Source organism: Erinaceus europaeus, chromosome 15 (assembly GCF_950295315.1).
Source record: "Erinaceus europaeus chromosome 15, mEriEur2.1, whole genome shotgun sequence".
Lineage (NCBI taxonomy): Eukaryota > Metazoa > Chordata > Mammalia > Eulipotyphla > Erinaceidae > Erinaceus > Erinaceus europaeus.
The window spans coordinates 27,535,466-27,549,695 of NC_080176.1; the positions used below are offsets into that span (position 1 = coordinate 27,535,466).

The following is a 14,230-nucleotide window of genomic DNA, read 5'->3' on the forward strand; positions in this document are numbered from 1 at the left end:
CTTTTATGGGCTCCCAGCCGGGTATTTTTAGCCAGTTGTGGCTCAGGTCTCTATTAATGGCAATGACCGGCTGGGGGGCGGCCCCTCCCTGCATACCGGGGCTGGGGCGGGGCGAGGAAGGCCCAGCCCTCATCTGGAACCTTCTCTGGAGCAGCTGGCCACCCGTGGACAGTCCCATCCTTTTGTCCCTGAGGCCAAAACCCAGAGAAGTTGCTAGGGAACTGTGGAGCCGGGGTTGGAACCCCACAAAGTATGTCAGGAGGCAGGCTCTGGAACTGAAGCTCCCCTTCTAATCCCCCAAAACACACACATGCCCCAAATTCACATCCTGGTTCTGCTACTAGTCAGAGGACCTTGTACCAGCCCTGTGCTGTGTTCCCCAGTCTGGGAAACGGAGCTGCGGCTGAGTGTGGGCACTCAGAGCCATTGGCTACAGGCTGGTGGGTACAAACTGTCCGTGATGAAGACCACTGTCTAGTGGTCTGGGAGGTGGTGCAGTGGATAAAGCAGTGGACTTTCAATACTTTATCCCCATTTTCTTGGGGAGCCCTGGAAAGTCATCTAGACTCCAGCCTGAGCTTTGCTGCGGACACACTGTGGTCTCTCCTTCCTCAAGGCCTCAGTTTCCATTTCTTTTTCTTTCTTTTTTTCTTTCTTTTAAAATTTATTTATTCATGAGAAAAACAGGCAGAGAGAGAAAGAACCAGACATCACTCTGGTACATGTGCTGCCGGGGATTGAACTTGAGACATCATGGTTGAGAATCCAAAGCTTTATCCACTGTGCCACCACCCAGACCACTCTTTTTCTTTTCTTTTCTTTTCTTTTCTCTTCTTTTTTTTTGCCTCCAAGGTTATCTCTGGGGCTCGGTGCCTGCACCATGGATGCACTGCTCCTGGAGGCCATTTTCCCCCCATTATTATTGCTGTTATGTTATTATTATTGCTGGATAGAACAGAGAGAAATTGAGAGATGAGGGGAAGGCAGAGGAGGAAAGAGATAGACACCTGCAGACCTGCTTCACCATTTGTGAGGTGACCTCCCCCCACAGGTGGGGAGCCAGTTGGGGGCTCGAACTGGGATCCTTGCACCAGTTGTAGCGCTTTCACACTGTACACTTAACCCGGTGTGCTACACGCCCCCATTTCCCTTTTTGACAGCTGAGGAGCTCAGTGCTTCATTTTCATGTTCCCCCATCCCACAGGACCCCTGGCTGGCAGAGTCCAGGCTTGGAAAGGGAACAGTACCATAGTACTGGGTGGAGGAGACAGCACAATGGTTATTGACACTCTTTTGCCTGAGGCTCTAAGGTCCCAGGTTCAATCCTCCTGACTACCATAAGCCAGAGCTGAGCAGGGCTCTGGTATAAAAAGAGAAAGAAAGGGGGGGGGGGCAGGGAGAGAAAGTCAGGCAGGCTGGGTGTTGGTACAGTCAGAACACATGTTATAATGCACAAGGATCTGCGTTCAAGTCCCCACTCCCCACTGAAGGCGGAAGCTTCATGAACGGTAAAGCACTGCTACAGGTATTCTTTCTTTTCTCTTTTTTTCCTCTCTCAGCCTCAGTTTCCCTTTTGAGAGTGAACTCCTAGGTACCCACCTGCTCCCCATCAGAGAAGAGCTGGGGTTGGGTCACATGCTGGGGTCACCTCCAGGCAGGCCCCTGAGCCTCTGGGGCTCTCTTGGACCAATCATGGGGGCCTGGTGCCTGGTGGATCCCAGCTGAACACTACAGGGGGCCCCCTCCCCATCAGTCTGTTTCCAGAAGCTTCTGGGTTCTGGCTGCCTGCCACCCCCCACCCCACCTCACCTCTTATGAATACATCAAAAGTCGGAGTGAGGACAGGAGACAGGGAGGGCCCCTGCTCGAGCTCCTGCCTGCCCACTGGGCCCTGCCCTCAGCTGTAAGGTGTGGGTGCAGCCACTTTCAACTTGGGATGGCTGCCACGCTCTGGGTGGGGTAACCTCCCTTCATCTTGCCTGGAACCAGGGTGGGGTCCCCACCCTGCTGTCCCAGCTGCGGGCGGGTGCGGGGGCAGAACAGAGAATCCACACCCACCTTCAAACTAAGATCAGAACCATCAACCAACTTTGAGGAGGCGTGTGGATGCAGGGCCAGGGGTGGGGAGTGTGGGAGGCAAGGGGGAACTGGGTATTGGGGTCAGACAAGACTGGGCTGGGATCTGGGTGTGCTGGTCTGGTCACCTCTTGAGCCAGCATAGGGTGGCCACCCCACCCCCCAGCTTTCACCCTCCTTGGGATGAGGTGGTGCATAGTGGTGATGCAGAAACTCTCCTGCTTGAGTTGTCAAAGATCACAGCTTCAATCGCCCCACACCACCGGAAGCCAGAGCTGAGCACATCCATTTCACCTCAGACGAATGAGGCTCATGACCCCATGGTCTGTGTGTCCCTGATCTGATAATCTCCACAGAGACCCATTTCCGGATAAGAATACTGAGGGCCCAGGCGGCCCACGCCCGTGAGAGAGACAGAGGTGGGTGGGGTGGGGGGTGTCCTGCCTCTCTCTGCTTCACAGGAGATAGAGACTTTCTGAGGCATCCAGGGAGGGCTGGGGGTAGGGTGGGTCTCCTTGGTGCCAAGCCCCTGTGCAGGCAGGGCCCCCCCCAGCCCTTACCAGGCCCTTTCTTCCAGGAGGAGACAACCTCCCCATGCACACCCCCCCAGCCCGGCACAGCTGAATACCAGCTTCCACATGCCCACCTGCCCGGAGGCTTTGCAAAGTCTCTCCCTGCCAGGGGTGGATTTTCTGGGATTAAGTGGACAGATCTGCCCATGCTCCACAGGCTTCCAGAAGCCACGAGGGGTGGGGGAGTGGGGGTGGGGGTGGCACCCCAGAGTCTGGGGTTATTTCCTCAGAGTGGTGCTCCCCTCATTCCTAGCCCCAAAGTCAGGGTACTCTACAGCCGTACCAAGGCCAGCTTCCTGCTTCCCCACCACTGTGCCCTAGGCCTGGCCACGCCTGGGGTGGACATCTACCAACTGGAACAGGGCCAGCCCCGCCTGCCGCCCTCTCTCGTAGGCTGGCCTCAGAGAACGCTCCAGATTGTTCTAGCAGTTGTCCAAGCCCCTGGGGGGAGGCCTGACAGCTGATAGTTGCAGCTCGTCCTTGCGGGAGCTGCTGGGAATCCCCCCCCCATACAGGCAGCATTAATCAGAGCCCAAGGGGATGGGGGGCATCCAGGTCTTTCTAGAAGCTTCTAGACACTTGTCCCTCTGGGAGCCCATTTCCCCAAACTCATCTCCAGCAGCCTGTCCTCCCCCCAGACCTTGGCTTCTGGGTTGCTCCACCCTCAGCAGTCCTAACTAGGGGGCAAGGAGAGGCCAGTAAGGGGGGGACATCTCCATCCACCAGAGAGAAGGTGTCTAGCCTGGGAGTCTGGGGACCTGTGTGTCTTCACTCTGCAGCCTTGGCAGGGGGCCCACAAGGGTGACTCACCTCCTTCATGTGGACAATGAGGCCAACACACTAGATGTTCTGGAAGGCTCCTTCCAGCTCAGTGAATCAACAGTTTCTCCTCCACACTGCCACCACCCCCACCCCATCCGCCCCAGCCACTGCATGGTAACAGATCTTATTTTTAACATTTTGTGTATTTATTTATTTATTGGTGTTATCTTTATTTATTGGATAGACACAGACAGAAATTGAGAGGGAAGGGGGTGATAGGGAGAGAGATAGAGAAACACCATCATCCCTGCTTCACCACTTGTAAAGCTTTCCCCCTGCAGGTGGGGACCCAGAGCTTGAACCCGGGTCCTTGAGCATTGTAATGTGTATGCTCAACCAGGTGCACCACTACCTGGTCCTTTATTTATTTATTGCCTCCAGGGTTATTGCTGGGGCTCAGTGCCTGCACTAATAATCCACTACTCCTGGAGACCATTTTTGTTGCCCTTGTTATTATTGTTATTGCTGTAGTTGTTGGATAGGACAGAGAGAAATGGAGAGAGGAGGGGAAGACACAGGGAGGAGAGAAAGATAGACACCTGCAGACCTGTTTCACCGCTTGTGAAGCGGTTCCCCTGCAGGTAAGGAGCTGGGGGCTCGAACTGGGATCCTTACACTGGTCCTTGTGCTTCGCGCCACCTGCGCTTAACCCACTGCATTACTGCCCCAACTCCCAAATAAAAAAATATATATTTAAAAAATATTTATTTACTTATTCCCTTTTGTTGCCCTTGTGTTATTGTTGTAGTTATTATTATTATTGATGTCATCGTTGTTGGATAGGACACAGAGAAATGGAGAGAGGAGGGGAAGATAGAGAGGGGGAGAAAGAGAGATAGAGAGACACCTGCAGACCTGCTTCACCGCTTGTGAAGCGGTTTCCCTGCAGGTGGGGAGCCGGGGGCTTGAACAGGGATCCTTACACCTGTCCTTGAGCTTTGCGCCACCTGCGCTTAACCCGCTGAGCTAATAAAAATATTTTTAAAAGAGAGGGGGTGGTGTTGGTGCAAAGTGCAAGGATCCGGCATAAGGATCCTGGTTCGAGCCCCCGGCTCCCACCGGCAGGGGAGTCGCTTCACAGGCGGTGAAGCAGGTCTGCAGGTGTCTATCTTTGTCTCCTCCTCTCTGTCTTCCCCTCCTCTCTCCATTTCTCTCTGTCCTATCCAGCAATGGCGACATCAAGAACAACAACAATAACTACAGTAATTTTTAAAAAAGGGCAACAAAAGGAAAAGTAAATGAATATAAGAATAAAATAAAGTGCTTTAAAAAAGAGAGGGAGAGAAGGGCTTAGCAGAGCCTACATTTTACCACAGGTCTTACTTTTTAAAAATTTAATTTATTATTGGATGGAGAAAAGAGCAAATGAGAGGGGAGGGGGAGATAGAGAGAAGGAAAGAGACAGAGGTCTTGAACCTGGGTCCCTGTGCACTGTAATGCGTGTGCTTAGCCAGGTGCACCACTGTATATTACCATACACAAAGATCTGAGTTTAAGCCTCCCAGTCCCCGCCTGCAGGAGGAGAAACTTCATGAGTGGTGCAGCAGGTCTGCAGGTGTTTCCCTATCTCTATCTCCCCCTCTTCATTGCTTTCTGTCTGTAACAAAATAAATAAATATTTAAAGAAAAATAGAGAGGCCCTCCCTGGCCTCTCAGGAGAAAGGCACGTGTCAGGCTCCAGGACCAGGTTGTTGAGAGAGGGAAGCAGGGGAATTGTGTAGTTTTTAACTTGGCTAATGGGGGAGGCGGGTGAGGACCCAGGGCTGCCCTGACCAGAAGCTGCTGCTGGTTGTTGTTGTTTTTTAATTAATTTATTTTTTCATGAAAGACATAGGAGAGAAAACCGACATCAGTCTGGTACACGTGCTGCCGGGGATTAAATTTGGGACCTCCCACTGCGCCACCACCCGGACCACAGGTTTTGTTTTTTGAGTAGAATGTGGGGGTCCCCATAGGCTCCTTAAACCGGGAGAGGACCTACAGTACCCAGCATCAGCTCCCTGTCCCCGCCACACCAATGGAATTTCCTGTTTATCTGCACAACTTCCTGGCAGTATTTTTCCTCTTCTCCTCCCACTCTTCCGCCTTCAAAATGCTGAAACCCTAGGCCTGGGAGGTGGGGGTGGGGGTCACGGTCCTGGCACCCTCGGGGGGGGGGGGGGGCAGCGCTACTTCCGGTGGCCTCCGTTCCCCCTCTTTGTCGCCCTCTAGTGTCTCATTGCTGCCATGGCGCCCTTCTTGCCCTGAATCCCGTTCCTCTGACTCATTCAGTCATTGCCTCATTCCACAGCCATTTGCTAGGGGAGGGAAGGGATGCCAACAATTTTCTTAGGGCTCCTCAGAGCAGGGCTGGACTGGACTCTGAGCTGGAGGCACCCAGGAGAGGAAGCAGTCACTCCGGTCTTGGTCTTTCTGGAAAGCTCCATGTGGAAGAGGTGGTAGAGGGGGCCTGTAAGGTGATGGTAGTGGTGGTGGTGGAACCAGCCAGAGGTGTCTGGAGCAGGTGGTCAGGCCAGATCTTGTCCCTCCATGGACCAGAGCTGTGGCCATGCTGATTTCCCCTGAGCAGAGGGGCCAAGGTTCTAGTCTGTGGACCCTCCATTGGGCTTTTGGAGAAGGGGTTCAGGGGGACCCAAAATGACACAGCAAATTGTGAGCATGTCCCATTCTTACTAAGAGAAGGCTCTCAACCTTCCCCAACTAAGCAGGGATGCATGTTTCTCTCTGTGTCTCTCTCTCTCTCTACCAGAGCACTGTTCAGCTCTGACTTATAAAGAGAACAAAAAATTTTTTAAAAACTTTAATTATCTTTATTTATTTATTGGATAGAGACAGTAAAAAAATCAAGAGGGAAGGGGGAGCTAGAGAGGAAGAGAGACAGAGAGACACCTGCAGCATTGCCTCACCACTTGCAAAGCTTTCCCCCTGCAAGTGGGGACCAGGGGCTCAAATTTGGGTCTTTGTGCACTGTAGCATGTGCGCTCAACCAGGTGTGCCACTACCCGGTCCCCCCAATTTTATTTTACTATCTTTGTTTATTGGATAGAGACAGCCAGAAATAAAGAGAGAAGGTGGAGATAGAGAGGGAGAGAGACAGAGACACCTGCAGCCCTGTCTCACCACTCACAAAGCTTTCCCCCTGCAGGTGAGGAGTAGGGCTTGAACCTGGGTCCTTGTGCACTGTAGACAGCATTCAAGGAGGTGTACCACCACCTGGCTCTGGCCCCCTAATTAAAAAATATTGTATTTACTTTTTTAATATTTATTATTTATTCCTTTTTGTTACCCTTGTAGTTTTATTGTTGTAGTTATTATTGATGTCATTGTTGGATAGGACAGAGAGAAATGGAGAGAGGAGGGGAAGACAGATGGGGAGAGAAAGACAGACACCTGCAGACCTGCTTCACCGCCTGTAAAGCAACTCCCCTGCAAGTGGGGAGCCAGGGGCTTGAACCGGGATCTTTATGCCAGTCCTTGCGCCTTGCGCCACCTGTGCTTTACCCGCTACACTACCGCCTGACTCCCGCGCGACTCCCTGTACTTATTATTTTTTTTTGCCTCCAGGGTTATTGCTGGGGCTCGGTGCCTGCACTACGAATCCACTGCTCCTGGAGGCCATTTTTCTCATTTCGTTGCCCATGTTATTGTTGTTGTTACTGTATTGTTGGTATTGCTGTTGTTGGATAGGACAGAGAGAAATGGAGAGAGGATGGGAAAACAGGAGAAGAGAAAGACAGACACCTGCAGACCTTCGTCACTGCTTGTGAAGTGACCTCCCTGCAGGTGGGGAGCTGGGGGCTGGAACCGGGATCCTTATGCCGGTCCTTGCACTTTGCACCATGTGCATTTAACCCACAGTACTACCACCCAGCCCCCTTTTTATTTTTAATGAAAGGGAGAAAGAAAGACCAATCAGAACTGCTCAGCTCTGGCTTATGATGGTGCTGGGGATTAAACCTGGGACCTCACAGCTTCAGCTACGGAAGTCTTTTGTGTAATCATTATGCTCTCTCCCCAGCCCATTTTTAAAAATAATTTATTTTTGCTTTTGCTGCCCTTGTTTATTATTATTGTTGTTATTGATGTCATCATTGTTAGATAGGACAGAGAGAAATGGAGAGAGGCAAGGAAGACAGAGAGGCGAGAGAAAGGTACCTGCAGACCTGCTTCACCGCCTGTGAAGTGACTCCCCTGCAGGTGGGGAGCCGGGTACTCAAACCGGGATCCTTATGCCAGTCCTTTTGCTTTGCACCACTTGCGCTTAACCTGCTGCACTGCTGCCCGAATCGAATCCCTATTTGTGTATTTTTAAAAATTTATTTATTTATTCATGAGAAAAATTTATTTATTTATTCATGAGAGAGACAGGCAGAGAACCAGACATCATCACTCTGGTACATGTGCTGCCGGGGACTGAACTCAGGACCTCAAGGTTGAGAATCCAATGCTTTATCCACTGTGCCACCTCCTGGACCACCCTATTTATGTATTCTTGAAAAAAATAGGGGGGCTAGGCGGTGGCACACCTGGTTAAGTGCACACCCTACAGTGCACAAGGACCTGGGTTTAAGCCCCTGGTCCCCTGGTCCCCACAAGTGGTGAAGCAGGGCTGCAGGTTTCTCTCTGTCTCTTCTCTCAATTTCTCTCTGTCTCTATCCAATAATTAATAAATAAATAAAAATTTTAAAAATGTTAAAAAAAGAAGTAAAATAGGGAGTCAGGTGGTAGCGCAGCAGGTTAAGCGCACGTGGCTTGAAGCACAAGGACCGGCATAAGGATCCCGGTTCGAGCCTCCAGCTCTCCACCTGCAGGGGCATCGCTTCACAGGCGGTGAAGCAGGTCTGCAGGTACCTTTCTCTCCCCCTCTCTGTCTTCCCCTCCTCTCTCCATTTCTCTCTGTCCTATCCAATAATGCCGACATCAATAACTACAACAATAAAGGAACAAGAGCAACAAAAGGGAATAAATGAATATTTGAAAAAAAAACTTTGAAAAAAATAATACATAAATATTGGGTCTGGGGGGTTGGGATATAGTGCAGCAGGCTATGCGCACATGGCGTGAAACTTGAGGACTGGCCTAAGGATGCCGGTTCAAGCCCCCGGCTCCCCACCTACAGAGGGGTCACTTCACAAGCGGTGAAGCAGGTCTGCAAGTGTCTTTCTCTCTCCCTCTCTGTCTTTTCTCCCTCCCTCTCTGTCGCTCTCTCTCCTGTGCCCTTCTCTCTCTACCCTTCCTATTTCTCTTTGTATCAGAAAAAGGAGAGGGAGTCAGGCAGAAGTGCAGTGGGTTCAGTGCACGTGGTGCAAAGCTCAAGGATCCCAGTTCGAGCCCCGGCTCCCTGCCTGCAGGGGAGTTGCTTCACAGTTGGTAAAGGGGAATCGCTTCACAGGGGGTGAAGCAGGTCTGCAGGTGTCTATCTTTCTTTTCCCCTCTCTGTCTTCCCCTCCTCTCTCCATTTCTCTCTGTCCTATCCAATAACAACGACATCAATAACAACAACAATAACCACCACAACAAAATAAGAGCAACAAAAGGAAGTAAAGAAATAAATAAAGAAAAAAGAAAAGAAAAAGGAGAAGCTGAGGGGAGTGGTGGAGTCCCAGCATTAATCTGGCTGGCAAAGAAACATATAAATAAATAAATCGATCTTGTGACTTGGGAGGTGACACAATGGATACAACACTGAACTCTCTGGCATGAGGTTCCAAGTTCTACTCTTGGAATTTCCTTTTTTTATAAGTATTTTTTAATATTATTTATTTATTATTGGACAGAGTCAGAGAAAAATTGAGATGGGAGGTGGAGATAGAGAGGGAGAGAGACAGAGATACCTGCAGACCCACTTCATCACTTGTGAAGCTTTCCCCCTGCAGGTGAGGACCAGAGGCTTGAACCCGGGTCCTCGTGCACTGTAACATGTGCACTTAACCAGGTGCACCGCCGCCCGACTCCCTCCTGGAATCTCGTTTTAGAGTGATGCTGCTTGCTTTTTCTCCCCTTCTCGTTAATAAATAAATAAATATTTAAAGATTTTATTTATTTATTAATGAGGAAGATAGAGTGTCGTATCTGGCACATGTGCTGCCGGGGATTGAACTCAGGACCTCATGCTTGAGAGTCCAAAGCCACCTCCCAGACCACAATAATAAATATATTTTTGGGGAGTCGGGCTGTAGCGCAGCGGGTTAAGCGCAGGTGGCGCAAAGCACAAGGACCGGCATAAGGATCCGGGTTTGAACCCCGGCTCCCCACCTGCAGGGGAGTCGCTTCACAGGTGGTGAAGCAGGTCTGCAGGTGTGTCTATCTTTCTCTCCCCCCCCCCCGTCTTCCCCTCCTCTCTCCATTTCTCTCTGTCCTATCCAACAACGATGACAACAACAATAATAACTACAATAATAAAACAACAAGGGCAACAAAAGGGAATAAATAAAATTAAATTAAAAAAATAAATAAATATATTTAAAAAAATGGTAAATCCAAGAAGACAGCACAGCAGTTATACAAAAAACTTTCTTGACTGAGGCTCTGAAGTTCCAGGTTCAGTCCCCAGCACCACCATCAATCATCCAGAGCTGGGTAGGGCTCTGGTAATAAGTAAATGGGGAGTCAGGTGGTGGGTGGCACAGTGGGTTAAGCGCACGTGGTGTGAAGAGCAAGGACCGGCGTAAAGATCCCGGTTCGAGCCCCCGGCTCCCCATCTGCAGGGGAGTTGCTTCACAGGCAGTGAAGCAGGTCTGCAAGTGTCTACCTTTCTCTCCCCCTCTCTGTCTTCCCCTTCTCTTTCCATTTCTCTCTGTCCTATCCAACAACAACAATAATAACTACAACAATAAAACAATAAGGGCAACAAAAGGGAATAATAAATAAATAAATAAATAAATAAATGAGTAAATGTTGCCGGGACTGGTCTAAGGATCCCAGTTTGAGCCCCGGCTCCCCACCTGCAGGGGGTTGCTTCACAAGTGGTGAAGCAGGTCTGCAGGTGTCTATCTTTCTTTCCTCCTCTCTGTCTTCCCCTCCTCTCACCATTTCTCTCTGTCCTATCCAACAATGACATCAATAACAACAATAATGACCACAACAATAAAAACAACAAGGGCAACATAAGGGGGAAAATAGCCTCCAGGAGCAGTGGATTTGTGGTGCAGGCACGGAGCCCAGCAATAACACTGAAGGCAAAAACAAAAAAAAAAGATAAATAAGTAAATGTAATAATAATAGTAAGCCTCATTTGTTTTCCTAAACCAGCCCCCATTGTGGTACTCCCTTAGGTGGCTGGCAGCTGACTGGGTACTGGCCTTCCTCTGCGGGTCTCCGCCCCATATCCTCAGGATGGCGCATAATCTGTCCTCCCAGCTGTGCTCCAGCGCAGGATGGTGTAGGCAAGCCCTGCCCAGCTGCTGGTGGGCTGTGTAAGGCTCAGGTGTTGGGGGGACGGGCTTCCTGCTCCCTCCCCCATTGGAACCTCCCCACACTCAGAAAGGTTCCAAGCACTGGTATGGGGGGATGGCCCCACTGGGGGTCAGTTCTTCTCTCTGAGCCCCTAGAGGGGATGACCCCAGCTCCCTGCCCTCCCCACACCCCACAGACACCCCCAGTCCACAGAGGCTGTGTTTCAACACCTGCCATCCGGGCACCAACTGTTTATTATTAGAGTCCAATTTCTACCCGCACTGTGGAAAATAGGGGCGGGGAGATGGAGGGGGGAACCCGGACCAAACCCCAGACCCCCTCCCCCCACCAGAGCCCAGGGCATCTGCCCTGCTGGGCCAAGGAAGACTTTTGTGAGATCCCTGAGGGCCCCAGGAGGAGGGGGCTGGGGCAGCAGAGGGTTGGCGCCTGCCAGAGGGTAGCCCCGGGCCACAGGCCCTGCTTCTTGGGGAAGGGGGGCACACAGCACCCCTTCCCCACAGCCTTGTCTGGCCACCTGGGGGCGGGCCCCAAGAGCTGCCATCTGCCATCGGGTGGGACATGGGCCTGGCTGGCCAGCAGGTGGTGACCTTGTCCAACCCTTCTCTCCTTGCCAGGAGGCCTTGGCCCAGGGCACAGGTGGGGGACTGGAGGTGCGGGAGGGAGCTCCCCAGCCCCTCTAGCTGGGGTTCAGGCCCCAGTCCCCACCCCCCAGGGCCAGCCTCCAGGTCCCAGGGGGTTGCGCTTGCACCACACTCGGTTTTCTTCCTCCATGTTGGGGGTGGGGGATACCCAGGCCCGGCCTCTCTGGAGGGGCCCAGGTCCCCAGCCCCTGAGCTGGCGCGGAGCAGGGCAGAAGGGGGGCCCGGGGTGGGGGGGCTGTGTTCACACGGCTCTTGTGTTCCCTGGATGCGGCTGGGGCGGGGTGCCGAGGCCTGGCGGGGTGCCCTCTGGATGCAGTGGCTGGCGCCTAGCGCCCCCCAGGCCCTCGGGGTCCCCACTCGCAAGATCTTCCCGGCCTGCGCTGGCTCAGAAGGCCCCGCTCTCGGAGCTGCTGCGGCTGGGGCTGGGGCTGGGGGTCCGGGAGGCGCTGCGCGAGCGGCTGCTGGAGCTCCGGGGACTGCGGCCAGCGCTGGGACTGCGGCTGGGGCTGGGGCTGGGGCTGCGGCTGGAGTACTCGCTGCTCAGGCCGTCAGACGATGATGATGAGGGGCTAGGCCGGTAGTAGGGGATGGGCCGCTTCCGCGCACTGCCGAGGGAAAGCCAGTCACTGGCCGCCCGCAGCTCTCCCCAGGCCGGCCCTGGGTCCGAGTCCCACGGGGGCAGTGGCCAGGGGGCTTCCCGCCCCCCTTCCCCAGCCCTCAGTCTCCCCAGAGTCCAACTTAGGCCTCACAACTCTGCCACACTTGTCCCCAAACCAACTCCACACATAGTGGGTGGTGGCTCACAGGCTAGAGAGAGCATGAGGACCTGGGTTCAAGCCCCCAGTTCCTATCTGTGGGGAGAAGCTTCACAACCAGTGAAGCAGATGTCTCTCTTTTTCTCCTTTCTCTTTCTCCCTCCCTCCCTCTTCTTAACTTTTATTACCTTTATGTATTTATTGGATAGAGACAGCTGGAGAGGGAAGGGGGTGATAGGCAGAGAGAAAGAGAGAACTGGAGAGACACCTGCAGTCCTGCTTCATCACTTGCAAAGCTTTTCCCCTGCAGGTGGGGACTGGAGGCTTGAACCTGGGTCCTTGTGCACTGTAACATGTGCTCTCAACCAGGTGCACCACCACCTGACCTCTCTCCTTTCCCTCTTAATTTCTCTGTCCTATCAAGTAGAAAATCAAATTTATGGGCCAGGTGGTGGCGCACCTGGTTGAGTGCACACTGGTCTCTCTCTCTCTCCCTTTCCCCTCTCTCTTTTTAATTTTTATTTATTTATTGGATAGAGACAGCCAGAAATCAAGAGGGAAGGGGTGATAGGGAGAGAGACACCTGCAGCCCTGCCTCACCACTTGCAAAACTTCCCCCCTGCAGGTGGGGACCAGGGACTCAAACCTGGGTCCTTGCACATTGTAACCTCTGCACTCAACCAGGTGTGCCACCACCTGGCCCCTCTTCTCTTTCCCTTTCAACTTCTCTGTCCTATCAAGTAGAAAATCAAATTTAAAAAAATAAGGGAGTCGGGCGGCAGCATAGCAGGTTAAGCGCAGGTGGCACAAAGTGCAAGGACCAGCGTTAAGGATCCCGGTTTGAGCCCCCAGCTCCCCACCTGCAGGGAAGTCTCTTCACAGGCAGTGAAGCAGGTCTGCAGGTGTCTATCTTTCTCTCCCCCCTCTCTGTCTTCCCCTCCTCTCTCCGTTTCTTTCTGTCCTATCCAACAATGACAACAATAATAACTACAAATATATATATATATTTTTTAAATAATAAAAAAGGTGGTCCAGGAGGTGGCGCAATGGATAAAGCACTGGATTCTCAACCATGATGTCCGGAGTTCAATCCCCAGCAGCACATGTACCAGAGTGATGTCTGGTTCTTTCCCTCTCTACCTATCTTTCTCATGAATAAATAAATAAATTCTAAAAAATCAATAATAGTAATAACAATTATTATTGTAAAAATAATAAAAAAGGAGCAATGACCACTGGGAGCAGAGGATTCAAAGTACAGACACTGAGCTCCAGCAACACCCCTGGTGACAAAGTGACTTAGTAAAGGGTGGATGAAGCTTGAATTGCAAACTGCCCCTATGGACCAAAGCCCCTGTGGCTGGGTGAATCCAGCTCAGCCCCACCTCTCTGCCTTCCACCCAAGGAGGCACACTGCTTTTTAAGGCTTTTCTCAAAGGGAACTTGGGGGACACCCCTGGCCACTGCTGCCCAGCCCCCTACAGCCCTCCCCTTCTTCACTCTGCTACCTCCCCCCCCCCCAGAGTTAGTGTGAAGCCAGGAAGCTGTGACCTCAGAGAAAGAAAAAAGAGGTTAAACAACGGGCCACGCCCAGGGCGCGAGGTTAATTCTGAGAAAGAAAATTGGGGAGGGTTGCAGTTAGTGGGGGGAGAGGAGGAGGCAGCTTGGTGGGTGGGGCTGGGGAGGGCACAGGGTGTGTAGCAGGCCCCCCCCTGCTGTTTTGTGGGGGGGGACAGGACCTGCTTGAGGGGGGGTATAGTCTGGGGATGCCCCCTCCCCACCTTCTGGGTCACTCTGGGGGAGCCCTGCTGGCTAAAAACTGCAGCCCACAGAGGCAGAGGACCCGGGGCTGCCCAGAGAGGCAGTGGCAGGGCGGGGGCACAAGGTGGGTAGCCTTCCTCTTCTCCAGTCAAGTTGGAGGGGGGTGGGGGGCAGGTTTCCCGAGACC

The 14,230-nt window shown here is 52.4% G+C and overlaps 1 protein-coding gene across 1 annotated transcript in view; it reads right to left on the bottom strand.

The window, feature by feature from the left end:
• Positions 1–11,086: 11,086 nt before the first annotated feature.
• SRRM3 (serine/arginine repetitive matrix 3) overlaps positions 11,087–14,230 on the bottom strand; it is a 52,723-nt gene continuing 49,579 nt past the window's right edge. Inside the window, exon 15 of the mRNA XM_007517995.3 lies at positions 11,087–12,132. Within this exon, the coding sequence (XP_007518057.1) occupies positions 11,913–12,132 (220 nt within the window). The 3' untranslated portion in view covers positions 11,087–11,912. The remainder of the gene's footprint in view (positions 12,133–14,230) is intronic.